This window comes from Pipistrellus kuhlii, unplaced genomic scaffold, assembly GCF_014108245.1.
Source record: "Pipistrellus kuhlii isolate mPipKuh1 unplaced genomic scaffold, mPipKuh1.p scaffold_m20_p_24, whole genome shotgun sequence".
Classification (NCBI taxonomy): domain Eukaryota; kingdom Metazoa; phylum Chordata; class Mammalia; order Chiroptera; family Vespertilionidae; genus Pipistrellus; species Pipistrellus kuhlii.
Genome location: NW_023425523.1, coordinates 6,926,943 through 6,943,529, shown reverse-complemented (window position 1 = coordinate 6,943,529; position 16,587 = coordinate 6,926,943). Strand labels below are relative to the sequence as shown.

At 43.0% G+C, this 16,587-nt stretch overlaps 1 protein-coding gene across 1 annotated transcript in view; it reads right to left on the bottom strand.

Annotated features, from left to right (window-relative positions):
• Window positions 1-16,587, bottom strand: part of COL11A1 (collagen type XI alpha 1 chain) — a 146,215-nt gene that overhangs the window by 114,430 nt on the left and 15,198 nt on the right. The window contains exons 2-4 of the mRNA XM_036452783.2: window positions 8,209-8,376; window positions 5,961-6,174; window positions 2,579-2,741 (exon numbers count right to left, since the gene is read on the bottom strand). Coding sequence (XP_036308676.1) covers window positions 2,579-2,741; window positions 5,961-6,174; window positions 8,209-8,376 — 545 coding nt within the window. The remainder of the gene's footprint in view (window positions 1-2,578; window positions 2,742-5,960; window positions 6,175-8,208; window positions 8,377-16,587) is intronic.

The following is a 16,587-nucleotide window of genomic DNA, read 5'->3' as shown; positions in this document are numbered from 1 at the left end:
ATATATTCATTTGGAAATTTTCATATAAACTAATTTGTCATTATTTTACAAATGTTTTCAGGGTTTGTTTTTTTTTACTTGTTAAATATTTTGTTCCTAAAAGTATTCAGATTGCAATTCAAATAGGATCATTTTTAGCATTTTTGCCAGAATAGCACTATTTCATAAATGCAGGGTAGTACATAGACAAAATTATATACACTGCACAAATTTGCATCTAAATTAAAATGACACTATTTCCAAAAAAGTGAAAATGAATTGCTGGTGTTTTTACATCTTCTTCTTCATTACAACTCTTGATCCAACACTAAAATAATGCGTACATGGCACCATTGCTATCTCCTGCCAGTTTTAGTCTAATTTCTACACATTCAGTTGCAATGACTCAGAAGTCTAATGGGAACCATAATGTAAAAACCAAAAGAATTGAAATATAGTTGATTACATTTTGGGAAAAGATATATTAACACCATATTCAGGTATGCTGAATTAATTTCACAAAAGAAATCAGAAAATTTTATTCTGATGAAAAAAAGGTGTGTGTTTTACAAAATTATATTTAGCCTGTAAAACTAGTTTACAGTTAAAATAAAACTTTTCATCCTGACTGGGTGGCTCAGTTAACTGGAGCTTCACCCAGTACACCCAAAGTTCACAGGTTTGATTCCCAATCAGGCCACATACCTAAATTTCAGGTTTGATACTCTGTCAGTGCATGTAGGGGAGGAAACCAATCAATGTTTCTCTCTCATCCTTCTCTCTCTTTAAAATCAATTATAGATAAACATATATATCCTCTCTAATAAAAGAGAAACATGAAAATTGACTGCAGCTTTGCTACACCCACAAGCCACACCCACCAGCCAATCAGGGCGAGTATGCAAATTAACTCAACCAAGATGACAGTATAGATACTCCTTGCAGGAAGATTCCTGCAATAGGGCTTCCTGCTGTGGTCTCTGCTGCCCCACCTGCTTCTCTCCCTTCTCCCCCACCCCGCCTGCTTCCCTTCTTTCTCCCCTGCCCCACTCCCTTCTGGAGTGCTTGGCTTCTTTCTATGCTGTCTTCAGTCTTCGCAATGGCCTGGATATGCAAATTAACCACCATCTTGGTTGGGCTAATTTGCATACTCACCCTGATTGGCTGGTGGGTGTAGCGAAAATGCAGCCCATTTGCATGTTTCTCTTTTATTAGAGAGGATAAACACACATATATTTAAAATTATTTTTAACTTTGCAAGACTAGAAATTAAATTGTTTACAATATCCATTCCTCTAATAAGTCAATATGTAATATTTGTGTGCCATTAAAGCATGATACTGGAAGATGTGAGAGTATAGGTTATATACTGCCTGGATCAATTTATGATTTCACTTAGTATGACATAATGTGCTAAAACATTGTGTTTAGAATCTAGGATTTAAATATCAGTGGAGAATATACAAAACACATGGAATCCCAAACAAATAATCTGAAAATGTCACCAATAACAGTTATTATTAAACTATTAGAGGCCCAATGCAGGACAAGAACAGTCCTTCCTTCCCCAGGCTGCCAGCACTGGCTTCCCTCTGGCACCCGGGACCAGGCTTCCCTCGCAGCCCGGCTTCGTCTAGGAGGACATCCGGTCTAATTAGCATATTATGCTTTTATTATAATAGATGCCACAGGTGAGGTATACAAGCACGGGAATGCAAGACTGACACTCCGAAGTTACACTGTTCTTTTTATAAAAATACATACTCTCTGTGTGTAGGTGAGGATACATATGTGTATGTACATATATGTGATATTTCGATTCACACATCAACAAAAGGCAGCATCACTTGCACGTAAAACTTGTCTATTAACCTGTAATATCTTGCACAACTTCACCTTGTTCCACTTTGGAAAGGAAGTGGCTCAGAGATTGTGCACAAACAGCCATCAGAGTAACGCTGAGGTCTCAGGCGTGTGCCCTGCCAGGGGCCAGGCCCCCGTCTGTGTGTTTGGCTCACAATGAACTAAATGACCAGAAAGCACCAGCCAGGGTGCGGGGCCTGGAGGGTGAACGGAGAGAATGTGAGGCTCTAACTGGAGAATTATAATCGGAAGAAAGCTTTTACAGTGACCTTCACATCATTTTTAAAAAGGTCTCTGAACAACATAAAGTTCCCTTTACCATCTCTCTTGTGCCTTGCAAACCTCCACAAAGAGCCGAGAAAAGCAGAATATCTGACTTGCCCATTTCTCTCAATCCGTCTCCCAGAGAAGGAAGTGAAGAAAACGTCCTTTTCTCTACGGGGAAGAATAGCAGGCACTAAGCGGAGAGCCACGGGCCCTTCCCGGGAGAATAGCGAGCCTGTGCTGGCATCACCCAATCTCTGTCAACGGTTCCCAGGCGCTCCGGTGGCCATTGTCCACTCATTCTCTCCCCCAACAATGGCCAACATCAGCGCTGCGCCCACAGGGGACGAAAGTAGGTCACCCTGCAGAGCGGCCAGCCTCCCTTTGGGCGCTTCTTGGTGGTGCCTGCCATGAACTGGGCGCGCCTGCCTCAACCGGAGCCAGCCGGAAAGAAAGCCCGGCTCGTCTTTACCTCAAACACTTCTTCATCCAGGATCCGCGTGCCGAACACTGTGATCCCGTTGGTGTCCACGATGGCGCGCTCGCTCCTCCCCAGCGGCTTGGTGGCCTTCTTCTTGCAGTCCACGATCATGGTCACCGTTTTCTTCTCCACGCTGATGGCTACCCGATGCCACCTGCAAAAGCCCAACCATAACCCTCGAGTGAGCTCCCAAGACCTGGTTGCTGAGCCATCGTTCACATTGAAATACAGTTTGGCTCAGTGGATAGAGCCTCAGGCTGCGGACTGAAGGGTCCTGGGTTCGATTCCAGTCAAGGGCACATGGCCGGGTTGCGGGCTCACCTCCTAATAAGGGGTTAGGAGGCAACTGATCAATAATTCTGTCGCACCGTTGATGTCTGTCTCTCTCTCTCTCTCTCTCTCTCTCTCTCTCTCTCTCTCTCTCTCTCTCTCTCCCTTCCTCTCTGAAATCAATAAAAATACATTTTTAAAAAATGCAGTGCATTTGAAATTGGGAAAGTGAGCTGAAATGGTGCCAGATGGAGACTCACAGTTTACCGGGAAGGAGCTAAGGGCCCTGGGACACAGGTGGATATACATGTGCATGTACAATACATATATGTGACATACAGGTTCACACATCCACAAAACCAAAAGCATTGAAAAATAGTTGAGTAAATTTTAGGAAAAGATATATTAACATGTTATATATTAACATTTATTGTGTTTAGAATCTAGGGCTTAAATACCAGTGGAGAATACACAAAACACATGGGATCCCAATCAAATAATCTGAAAATGTCACCAGCATCAATTATTACTAAACGACTAGAGGCCAGATGAATGGCAAGAGTAGGCCTTCCACCGAAACCAGTTTGGCTGAGTGGATAGAGTGTCGGCCTGCGGACTGAAGGGTCCCGGGTTCGATTCCGGTCAAGGGCATGTACCTTGGTTGCGGCACATCCCCAGTGGGGGGCGTGCAGGAGGCAACTGATCGATGATTCTCTCTCATTGATGTTTCTAACTCTATCCCTCTCTATTCCTCTCTGTAAAAAAAATCAATAAAATGTGTTAAAAAAAAAAAAAAAAGTAGGCCTTCCCTCCCTGGCTGCGAGCACTGGCGGTGCTCAGCAGGATGGATGCCCAGCACCCCTGCTATCCCTGCTGAAAAGGAGGGGCCATCGGGGCCTCCCTGTGCATGTGGCCACAAAGGCTTCATCTCACCGTGTCCCAGTGAGGGCATTTGATAAGAGATTGGGGGTGGGAGAGGGGGTAAGTCATCATTGCCATCTACGGAAATGCTTTCTTCCAAAGTGGGATTCCACTGAGAAAGAGGGCATCTTCTCCCACAATCCCTGAGGCTGGCTGCGGAAGGGTGTGTCCTCTCACCGAATGGCGGCTCCACCTGAAGCCCCGGACATCCTCACTGGAAGACACAATGTGCTCCTCTGTCTTCATTCACGTTGATTTCAAGCGCTTTTGCTTTAATTTTTCCATTTTAATTTCAAGACAGTTAGAGATCACTCCGGTGGGCAGGAGCCAAGACGGAGACACAATCCCTCTCCTTCTTCCCCGGGGCTGGCAGGAGGCGGGCACGCTGAAAGCAAGCTCCGTCGCCATGTGTGTGGAGGGGGAGCTCACTCAGGGCATGAGGACGGGCGGGAGGGGAGAGAGGACCAGCCCTTTGGAGATGTGCATGTCCGCCTGCTCGTGCTAAAGGGGGGTTCCGTTAGCAGGAGCTGGTGCTAGCATAACCGGTGGGTGAAGCTCACTAGATGGCGCAAGCAGCTCTTATATTTTCTTTTTTTTCCAAATACAAAGTGCTAGATGAATATTCCAGAAATGTCTAGGATTAGATCCTTAACATGGCGGGAGCCTTCCTAAAATTCGACTTGGCAGGGCTACGGATGAGAGCCAAGCGTATTTCCACATACACGTAATCTCTGGTCTTTCCACAGCCCGTTCAGTGAGCACAGGCGTCTGCTTGGACTGAACTGAGCAAATATTTAGGCGGAGGAACCTCTTCATACTGTGAGGGTGAAATTCACACACGTTTCCGCTAAGACATCCACGTCCTCACTTCAACCATTCTCACTAGGGATGTGCTTTTCATGAACAGAAAATACTTATGATTTCAGTTGTTAAAAGTCATAAGCAAAACTCTAGGGAGGGAGGGTATGTACGGGAGGAGGGGGGGCATTGGTATATGTACAAAAATAATAATTTAATTAAAAAATATATTATAAAAAAAAAGTCATAAGCATGTATCGGAATGAGCTGCTCTTGGAGTGAGAGACAATGTTGACGGCACAGAATTCAGAATGCAGCATGATTTTCGGAAGAATGGTGTGCTTATTGGAGAGTCTGCCCTAAGGTCAGCCATTGGCTAAAACTGAGGCCTGTCTCTGCTACTTTCCAAATATGTGATCTCGTGCAAAGGACCTAACCTCTCTGTTGCCTTATCTGTAAAATGGGTTATTACCATGACTTTCTTCAAAGAGCTGTATATGAAGTATTTAGAGAAGTATGTAGTGCACGCCAAGTATTACATAAAGCTTCCTTCCAATGATCCTCCGTCTTCATCTGATTGGTACATGGTAAGGAGACCATCGCTCTGCTCAGAAAGCCTACAATGGCTTCCATCTTACTCAGAATAGAGCGCAAAGTGCTGACAGCACAGCAATGTGCTGGAGCATCTGGCCCCAAGCGGCTGTCCGTCCCCACGGTCGGGCTCTGCTCCTGGAAGCTGCTACCCTGGACCTTGCTTGGACCACCTAGCCACCCCTGGATCTGCTCCCCCTTCTCCTGGAATAGCAGCCTTTGACCCTAGGGTGACTTGACCCTTCTCCTTCACAAGTCTCTGTCCTAATGAGGTTTTGCCTGAGTCCACTTCTTAAAAAGTACACCTCTCCCCCCATCCCCTAAACTCTCCCCTGCTCATTTCTCTCTCCCAGGTATCACCACCTGACATACTATTGATTAGTCATTTTTAAAAATATATATTTTTATTTATTTCAGAGAGGAAAGGAGCAGGAGAGAGAGAACATCTATGATGAGAGAGACTCATTGATCGGCTGCCTCCTGCACACCTCCTACTGGGAATTGAGCCAACAATCTGGTCATGTGCCCTTGACTGGAATCGAACCTGGGATCCTTCAGTCCACAGGCTGATGCTCTATCCACTGAGCCAAACCAGCTAGGGCTTATTGGTCATTTTTTACTGTTCATTATTTGTCTGCCCGGACGGTATACTATGCGAGGTTGGACATGCTAGCGTGTTCTCCCTGTCTCTCTCGCTAGGTGTAGAAAGCTGTGTCCCACGGTTAAACACTTGCTGGATTAGTCAAGCCAAAGAGCTGCTTTGGGCTGAGACACAGGGCGATGGAGCACTTACTTCCCATCGGCGATGTTGACCGTGCGGAACAGGGGGTAGTCCTCGGGGGCAGGCTTCCCCAGGTGGTCTTCAAACAGGAAGACGGGCGACCTCCCGACCTCAACACCGATCTGCTGAATGCCATGCTCATTGTAGATGGATAAGAGGAAAGACTGAATGCCTTTTTTGGGTTTTACTGTAAATAATATTGAAAAGTCTTCTGGGAAAGTTCCTCCTGAGAAGAAAAGTCCAAAGAGACAGATTCTGAATTTCCAAATTGCTCCTGGATCGCCCCGTTATTTGTCAACTTTCTGTGTGGCCTTAGTGAGCCACCAAAGTTCACAACGTGATAACAACACAGGCTTAAAAGCAAACAGAGGGGACCGTGGCCAAGTAGTTCAGCTGGTTAGAGCATCGTCCCGATAGATCAAGGTTGTGGGTTCGACCCCTGGTCAGGGCACATACGGGAATCGGCCAATGAATGGATAAACAAGTAAATCAACAAACCCATGCTTTTTCCTCTCTCTCTCTCTCTCTCTCAAATCAATTTGAAACATTAACAACAAATAGAAAAGAATCTCTGCTAAGCTTTTTTTGCAATACTTGTCTAAGCTATATCAAATTTAAAGCCACTCATTTAAAGCACAGTAATGAAATAAAATTAAATAAAAAGTTAGGAAGCAAGACCATGATGCCAAGTACAGTGTCAAGCACAGCGGTGACTTTCAAAGCACTGGAGTCCCACTGTTGGTGCCAGGCTTGTATTTGCTGCCTTTGCCTCATCTGAGGCCATCCATCATCTCTCTAAAAAGGCAGGGTACCAACACGGTGTGAATACATTCTTTCAGCCATCCTTTTGAAAGGCAGATTCTCTGATCAGTTTTTCCTATCACACAGCGCAGTTCCACTAATAAAAAAAAAAGCGTATGTCATTCTAAATCACAACTGTGAGACACTTGGCCAATTTGATAGTAAATTCAAAATGGCAGACTGTCTCCCTCTCCCCTCTCCCACCATCATATCCCAAATACCCTGCCCGGGGAAGATCTGATACAGATCTTCCCCGGGCAAGGTATTTAGAAAGCATTTAGTCAATGAGTGTATTAGTTAAATGGACAGCATAAATATATTTCACACAGTTCAGCAAAGAAAATGTATATAAAATAAAGTCTACACAGAGAGAGGCAGGGGAATTTTAGGAAATAATATATTTATATCAGACTTAAAAAATTACAACTATTTAATCATTCAATCTGTACAGCAGTACCTTTGTATACTGTCACTTTCTAACTAAGGAGTAAAGGCTGTTAATTATAAAGGTATTTCCCAATTTAAAATAGAGCAATAACCTTAAAGATTATGGTTAAAAAAGAAAATATGGATAACCAAAAAAATCAGGATTTAATGTCAATTTAACCTAGGCAACCCATCTTAGATGGGCAACCATCCTAGAAGATGCTCATTAAAACTGTTCAAAATTCATGTAACATTATATTTAAAATCGTTTTTCTTGGAAAAAATACTTATGTGTGTCAGGAAGAAAACGTTTGTACAAGAAAAAAAAAATTAAAAATATAACTGTTCAAAATTTTTCACAACTGACAATCTATGTCAGAGAGAATTCCCTAGGATTATAGTTCAACAAACAGAACTGAAACCACCTAGTAGATGAGATCGTACATGGGTAGGCAATGAAAGGTGAAGTTGCTCCTTTCTCCCCAATAAGTAAGTTCTGCGTGATTCTATGCAAAAGTGAGCTACATAGAATGTTGGCTTCAAGTTTTGTCAACTTGAAATAAAATAGCTTTACTATCGATAGGTTTTCTCTTAAGTGTATCTTCTGCGAATGCGCTGAGTTAAAATTGGCAATAACTAAATCATTATTAGTCCAGCAGGCGTGGTTCAAGCGGTTGAGTGTCAGCCTATGAACCAGGAGGTCACAGTTCCATTCCCTGTCAGAGCACATGCCCGGGTTTCGAGCTCAATCACCAGTAGGGGGCGAGCAAGAGGCAGCTGATCAATGATTTTTTTTCTCTCTCATCATTGATGTTTCTCTCTCTCTCTCTCTCCCTCTCCCTTCCTCTCTGAAATCAATAAAAGCATATGTTTAAAATCATTATTTTCCTTGTTGCCTTGGTGACCACCACCTATTTGCTGTCTGATATATAAAAATGGCATGTTCCCCACCATAGCTGTGCATTTTAAAGTAGGATAAAAAGAAATTGTGAGAAGTAACATAGCGGTAGCCATAGTGATGCAGTGAACATACCTGAAAAGAGCTGTTTTGTCGGGGCGCTGAGCTGAGCTTGCTTTGAAACTCTGTAAGCAGTATCCGACCCTTTCGAATTCTTTCTGTTTGTGCAAAAGCCTGTTGTTTTTGATATTCCCTCTGGAGAATTGTGAAAATCTAGAGCTTTTAGTACATCAACTGGAGCAGCTGAAAAATAAGTTAAAAATAAGAAAAATGTAACTGAACAAAACAATCGAATATAAAAATGAGTATTTTTTTTTTAAACAGGAAATCATTTGCGGGTCCACGTACAAAATCTGTGTATCACTGTTCTGCTTCCCTAACATTTGGGTGGGGAGCTGAGGAGTGGGGAAGCAGGTAAAGTCTAAACCAGAACATTCCCAAATACAAAAGGTCTCTAGCAGGAACCAATCGATGCCGGAGCAAAGCAGAATATTTAGTTTTATATAAGTATTTATGTGTGTGTGTGTATAGATTTAGAAGTTTATATGACTTTGTAGACATTCTGATACACCACAACTTCAAGTTATAAAATCTCTCGTTATTCTAAATAATTGCATTGTTTGGCACCGAGGTGAAAGCTAGCATCTGTAATTTCCCATTAACTCTCACAGATTTACCATTCAACTCTTCATAATCTAAACAAAGGTGATTTTGAAGATTCAAACTCAGAATAAATGTTATGCATAAATGCTGCCAATGAGCAGTTACTAACTCATATTGTCTGCAGAGATAAGATAGTAAAGAATAGCAACAGAACGTGTGTGCTTTGTGCTATTAAATATTTGCAAAGTGCTCTATAGAAGCCTACACTTGCATGGATATGTGTGCATCTGTGTCTTGTGTGCCTGCCTGAATGTATGGGTGTATAGTTTGCTGACTTTCACCACCTACATTTGCCAGAGTAACTGTGCGGACATTGCTTCATGCTTCGATATGTAAAGCCCCTGGAGATGAGTAATCCTGCTCTTCCCCCTTTTATGTAGTCTGAGGGTGTGGGGTCAGGACTGTTTGTCAGCAGAAGCATAAAATTTCCAAATCCAGTTCATTCCAGCTACTCCCTGCTGCCATGAGGTGATCAGTAGAAAATAAGTTTGGAACCTTAAACTTTCCCTTCAGATAAACATGATGCTGTAAACAGTTGTATTGGAATATAATTCACATACCAGGCAATCTAAAGTGTCCGAGTCTCTGGTTTTGGTATACTATACTATTCATTTATATACGTCATGATTATATATGTCATCAAATTTGCCACTTTAGCCACTTTAAAGTGTACAACTGAGTAGCATGGTTATATTGACGTTGTTGTGCAACTGAATTTTTTTTTCCCCGAAACTTTTTCAGCACCCCAGACAGAAACTCTAGGTGCATTAGGCAATAACTCCCGATGTTGCCCTCCTCCAAGCCACTGGTGACCTCTACTCCATTTTCTGCCTGTATGAATTTGCCTATTTCAAATATTTCACATAAGAAATCATAAAATATGCCTCAAAACACTAAACACTAATCATAAAATATGCCTCAAAACACTAAACATAAAATATGCCTCAAAACACTAAACACCAAGCAATTACACTCTGAGAGATATACCCAAAGTGTTGAAAGCTGAGACTTAAACAGATACCTGCATGTCAACGGTCATTGCTACACTCTTCACAATTGTCAAAACGTGGAAATAACCCAAGTTTAAATCGATATGTGAACAGAATGTGGTATATTCATGCGCTAGAACATAAGTCAGCCATAAGAAGGAATGAAGTTCTGATACATACTTCAACATAGATGAACCTTCAAAACACAGCAAGCTACGAAGTAAGCCAGGCATAAAAGGACAAATGAATATTTTTAGACATTCCTATTTCCTGATCCACCACCAAGTCTTATTTAATTCACTGAGCAAGTAAGACCAGCCACCATGAGCTGTAAGCGTTATGATATAAGCAGGCTTCAGAACTGTGTTACTCAATATGCTTACATTCTATTAGCTCTCTATCTTTATTCAAAAATTACAAATTTCAGAGAAGCCCATGTGCCAGCCAGTGTATCAGTGAGTCTGAGACATCTTCTTATTGCACGTGTTTAGATTTTAATGAAAAAGACTCTGTTTATGCCTAGTAAGTAAGTAGGAGGCTGTATCTCCACTGAAGTAGATTTTGCAAAGCCCTGTTTTGTTCAGACGGGAAAGAAATCAGTTCTGCTTGAAAGTGAGAACCAATTATTATTGCGTTAAAAACTTTCAGTTGTTAGTTTAAAAAAATGGCATCGCCATCACATTTCAAAACATACATTCACTGTTTCTGGGAGGATTTAATGAGAATGAAATTGGGGCTTGCTTTAGAGTCAGGACATATCATCACCACAGTTTACCACACTCAGAACGGACAGGGTGACTGCTACTGTGGTGTTCTTTGAAAATTACCATTTCCATTCATATTCCTTACAAGAGCAGCCAGTCTGTTCTAGGCTCTCCCCATGGACGATGGCATGCCTGTGAGCCGTGCGAGTCTGGTCACGTCCTCAGTTAATTAAATTGTGGGTGGTACCGACTTCCTGTGTACAAACCTGTGAATGAGCTTCATGTACTTTGCCTTTGATGACATAACTAATGTACTTTCCTCTCATGATAAAGACGTCTACTTACTCCATCAAGCGTCTGAATGAACATCAACATACAATCCAGGAGAGCACATACAGAGTGTCTCAAATATTTTTAAAAACACCTTTTCCCTATGGAAATCAGGCGTTTTCAAGGAATCATGAACTCTTATCAAAACTGATACTTTTTAGCTCGGCTTTGGAATATGCAGAGAATAGTATTAGCAGTGAAGAACATTTTTTACCATCGCCCTGCTGGCGATGGCAGGGATTTTAGGCCAATTGGGACAACTGAGCATCCTTACTTTTCTGCGATGACAGAACTCGGACCACAATACCTATAATACCGCCACGTCCAGAGAGTCTAGTGTGTACCAATCCCTGGGCTGACTTTATTTATCTCAGGCTGTACCCCTACAAGCCATTAGGGACTCTGTTCTTATCCCCGCTGTGCAGAGGAAGGAACTGGGAGCCAGAAAGCAAATATCAAACCTAGGCTTTTCCCACCCCCCACCCCGTCCTCGTGGCTGTACCCCAGAAACAGACACGCTGCATAACGAAAGGGAAACCGTCAATATCATACACTAGAATAATCTGGAGGCCAGTCTTTCCCGCCTGACCTTTACATTGGCTTAGCTTTACTCTGGAGGAGACTGCTTCTGAAAGCCACAGCGCCTTATCTGTTTACTTTATCTTATCTTCTTGCTCGGAAGCCATTAGGAAAGGCACATCTGAAGAACTGAAAGACTCCGGGGAGGAGACATGGACACAGCCATAAAGGCTGTCATTCTTCTGAGAAGAAAAGGTGGCAGCCCCATGGTCATGGTCCCAACTGTATGTAGGTAAACAAGACATAAAATGAACCATGACGTGCCTTCTCCCCAACTCTCTTTGCACGGGGGACCCTCTCCAGGGGCGGGGTCTCGCTCTGACCCCTGCCCACTGCGAGCACAATGCGATGGAAACACACTCCCTCTGCAGGCCTCAACCAAGGGCTCTGTTTTCCCTCCTCACGGGCTTCTTTGCAGAGACACACAGTATGAAGTTCTTCAAAAACCAGTTAAGAAATAGGGGCATCTCACAGAGATGCCAACTGGATTGTTTTTCTAAAGTCACCAAAATGTAGCTCAGTTAACCAGGTCTTAAAGTTTTTTATTTTTTCGTTTCAAGTGAAATCAATAATAAAATCTGCCTTTTATTCGATCTCATCATCATAGCATTTAACAAATTCTTACAACATGCGTCTAAGGCAGTGGTTCTCAACCTTTCTAATATCTGTTTTCTGATGGTCTTAGGATCTACAGCAGCGGTTAGCAGGGTCACCTAAGACTATCGGAAAACACAGATATTTACATTACGATTCATAAAAGTAGCAAAATGACAGGTATGAGGTGGCAACAAAAATAATTTTATGGTTGGGGTCACCACAACAGGAGGAACTATACTGGAGGGTCGAGGCATGAGAAAGGTTGAGAACCATTGGTCTAAGGTTTTATACACACATGCGCACACACAGGGAAACTATTCTTCATTTTTTATTATCTAAACTGCAACTGTTTAAAGATTAAAAATAGACATTTACTTTAACTGAACTCAGTATTTCTACAAGAAGTGAAATTTCCATAGTCAAGGCAAAACTTTAATTGCGTCAACAGAGATGGCGCAAGTCATGGTTCGCTTGTCAGATGGATCCGATCAGAAGAGCATTTTGTTCGAAACCTTTCCCTGGCTTCTATGGTAGACTTCCACTGCTTATTCTATGGGAGATGGGACCTCAGGGCCCTGTGTGCAACTACAATAGCCATTCAAGTGTTTTCCCTGGTTTTCTTTTTCGTTGTCATTAATCCTCACCTGAGGATATTTTTTTCCATTGATTTTTAGGGAGAGTGGAAGGGAGAGGGAAAGACAGAGAGAAATATCCATGTGAGAGCAACACATCGATTGGTTGCCTCCTGCTCTGGCCCTGACCAGGGCCCAGGATGGGGAGGAGCCTGCAACCAAGGTACATGCCCTTGACCAGAATTGATCCCAGGACCCTTTGTTCTGCAGGCCAAAGCTCTGTTCACTGAGCAACACCGGCTGGGGCTCCCTGGGTTTCCTTATTCATCTGCATACCACAGCTGGAGTGAGCTGGCAAAGCTCCGTGCTGCCTGTCAGCCTGCTGCGAGAATCCCTTCAAAGCAGCCGGCTGACTAGCAGGTGTATGCGCATGCCGTGCATATGAAAACCGGCAGTGAGCATCTGTGCAACTTGGATACATTACTAAGGGCCTTATGCCTCAGCTTGCACATCTGTAACAGAGCAATAGAAGTGTTTAGCTAAAAGCATGTTTGTGAGTTGGTATTTGTAGTGCTGCCTCAGAACAGCAGCTGGGAGGACTCCTGTGGGCGAAGACCGCCCTGCTGTCTAGTACACGAGCTAGGAGCGGCTCTACATTTTTATCTGATTGAAAACAATTCAAAGAAACATAGTATTTTGGGACACATGAAAATTGAATGAGATTTAGATACCAGCATCCACAAATGAAGGTTTTTAGTGCAGGAAGCCACAGCCATTTACTCATGGGCTGTCCATAGCTGCCTTCCAACCAGGACAGAGCTGTGTGGCTGTGACAGAGACCGGGTGGCCCGCAGAAGTTCAACTACCTACCAGCTGGCCCTTGCGAGCTGAGTCCTGAAGGATGAGCTGAGTCCTGAAGGACAAGTATTATAGAATAGATAGTTCTATGATAGTTCTCAATGGAGAGGAGGGCAATAGAACTATCTTTAAATGGCAGCACGGACATGAAAGTGGTCATGGCTGCCAGATGCGACATCAACACTCAATATACTTAGGAGCTCAAATTCTCCCTGGGGGCCCCAGGGCTGAAAACTCACGTCTCTTCCACAAGTATTCTTAGCCACACACTCAAATTAGATGTCTACTCTAACTCCTGCTCATTTCCCTGACCCCAAATATTATGCTCCTGCCATAATAACCACCTCCCAGCTTCTAATATTCTTATTCCTTTACTGGGGATATTTTTCGATTGAAAAATTGGCTAAGGAGGACTGGCTGATTTTTCAGCCCTAACTGTCATCTGAATCCCCTGGAGAACTTTGAAACTAATGCCTACAATGACTGGGGCGGGGACCAGACATTCATGAATATGTTTTTGTATGTTTTTAAAGTTTCCCAGACAAGTCGAGTAAGTAGCCAGAGATGAAAGCTGGTGCATTCAGACTTGACCAACCTTGTGATCTCAAGCCAAACCTGACTCCCTTCAGGAAATCATTACTTCTCCCTCCCAGGCTGGGTTATGGGACCGTCTCAAATGACCCCAAGGACCCTATATTCCCCTTGGGTAACTCCAAACTCTACTTGCTTGGTTTGCTTAATTATCTCTTTTTCACTCTAGGCTGTATGTTCTCAGGCACAGTGTATGCCTAAGTTATGGTCATGTTGCCCTGTTTCATATTTATACCACCTAAAATTTCCTCTCTTCCTCCCTCCCTCCCCCTCTCTCTCTCTCTCTCTCTCTCTCTCTCTCTCTCTCTCTCTCAATCCCTAAGTACCTGAACTTGTAATTCATAATTTAATGTTTGTCTCCCTCGATGATTGTAACCCTCTGACAGCAAATCTCTGCACTATTGACATTCACTATAGTATTCATAACCAACATAGCAACTGACACAGTAAATAATCAATATTGATATATATATGTATGTATGAATGAATGAATGAACGAGCAAACCAGCAGCTACTTCCTGCCTCAGACCTGAAGCTTCCTTCCCACCAGGCTGAGGAGGAAGGCCTGGAAGTGACTGTCACAAAGACTACCCTGACGAGCTTCCTAAGTCTGGTTGCTTGCCTTTGATTCAGGGGTGGCAAGAACACAGGTCCAAAGAGGCCCTTCTAACATATATATATTTCCTAGGGAGCCACTTGCCCATACCTTGCACCTCACACTACAGGCCACATATGAAACATATCATGGAGAGAAATAAAAATAAGATGAAACAGAGTTACACACACACACACACACACACACACACACACACATGTGCGCGCGCGCGTGCGCAGACACACACACACAGGCCCGAAGTGTGGACAGCCAGGAGCGCCTCTGTGTTTGTGTGGTAGTAGGTGCAGCGCTGATCAACATGAGGGAGAAGAGACTAGTTACTCTAGTTTAACTACCACCAATACCCTCTGTTTTTCAAAATCACGGCGGCTCTTAATAAAGAGGAAGACACAGGATTCCCCAAAGCAAGTGGCCAGACAACAATTAAGAGCTCAGTGTCTGTGGCTGGAACTTCCAGCCTCCAGCGCAAGCCCAGCATCTATTGTTAGCCCGACCCTGGGCGAGACACTTACCCCACTAAGATTTGGCTTCTTCAACTTAACCTCAATTTGAGAATTAAATGGCATAAGGCACTTTAACCTCTGACACCTGGTAAGCATGCAATAAGATAACATCTAAAGACACTGTCTCTTCACAATGTCACCATTTGGTACATCTCTACCAGCCCCAGTGAGCATCACCCGGAGGTACCGTTCCCTCATTCCCGTTCTGCCTCCTTCTTCCGGCCCTGGGACCCTCTTCTCATGGAGGGGAGGACAGGACTGGTTTCTCTCCTGGGAGGTCATTACATGTCATCCATGAAAACTGCAACGCTGAGCAACCTCCCAGCATGCTCTTCTTTTGTCTAATACATTTTATTGACTTTTTTTTTACAGAGAAAAAGGGAGATGGATAGAAAGTTAGAAACATCAATGAGAGAGAAACATCGATATGCCCTACTGGGAATATGCCTGCAACCAAGGTACATGCCCTTGACTGGAATTGAACCAGGGACCCTTCAGTCCATGGGCCTACACTCTATCCACTGAACCAAACCGGTTAGGGCTTTTTAAATTTTTAATTGATTTTTAAAGAGAGGAAAGGAGAGGGAGAGAGAAAGAGAGAAACATCAATGTGAGAGTGTAACATGGATCAATGTGACCCCTACTGGGGATTGAGCCAGAAACCAGGCATGTGCCCTAATTGGGAATAGAACCAGAAACCTTTTGGTGCATGGGACGACGCCCACCCAACTGAGCCACAGCAGCCAGGGCTCCCAGCGGGTTCTTATGTCACCCTAGGCATGTACAACCCCAGGAGGCCTCCTAGATCCGTAACAGCTTAAACAACCCAATGAGTCTCAAATCTATGTTTTCATGCTCACTCTCCAATACCGCCCTTGACATTAACACACTGACATCCTTAACATCTCCCCTTTTATATAATTTTCGTGGCATTGCATAGGCATTAATATAACTGTAGCCTTAACACAGTAACCCTGATATGAGCTATGTATTAAAAAGTTTTAAAAAACCAATATCTTCGTGTCTTTCCTTTGGTACTATTCCTTTTATTTATTTCAAACACATTAATGCTGCATAGCTTGTATTATCAACCTACATGGAGTATTAAGAGATAAAACACATTGACCTGAATTCATATTTACAATGTATGGAAGTTCATCTTTCAATGACTATATGGCACAAATAATATCCATGGAAATCATGTACATTTCCTATGTCCCAACACAATTTTTTTTTAGCAGGAAAAAAAATTACCAGACTTTTTGTGTGTCTTCTGTAATCTAATCTTTGTTGTAAAAAAGAAAAAAAGTGCAAAATGAGAGAAATAAGCTGCTGGAAAACATTAGCAAACTGTAAGCATATAAGAGTAGAGTTGTACAGTTTACATTAACGGCCAGTGTTTAGAGTTTATTTTCCCCAAAGGGGTTCTGTAACAAATTTAAATGCTTTTTC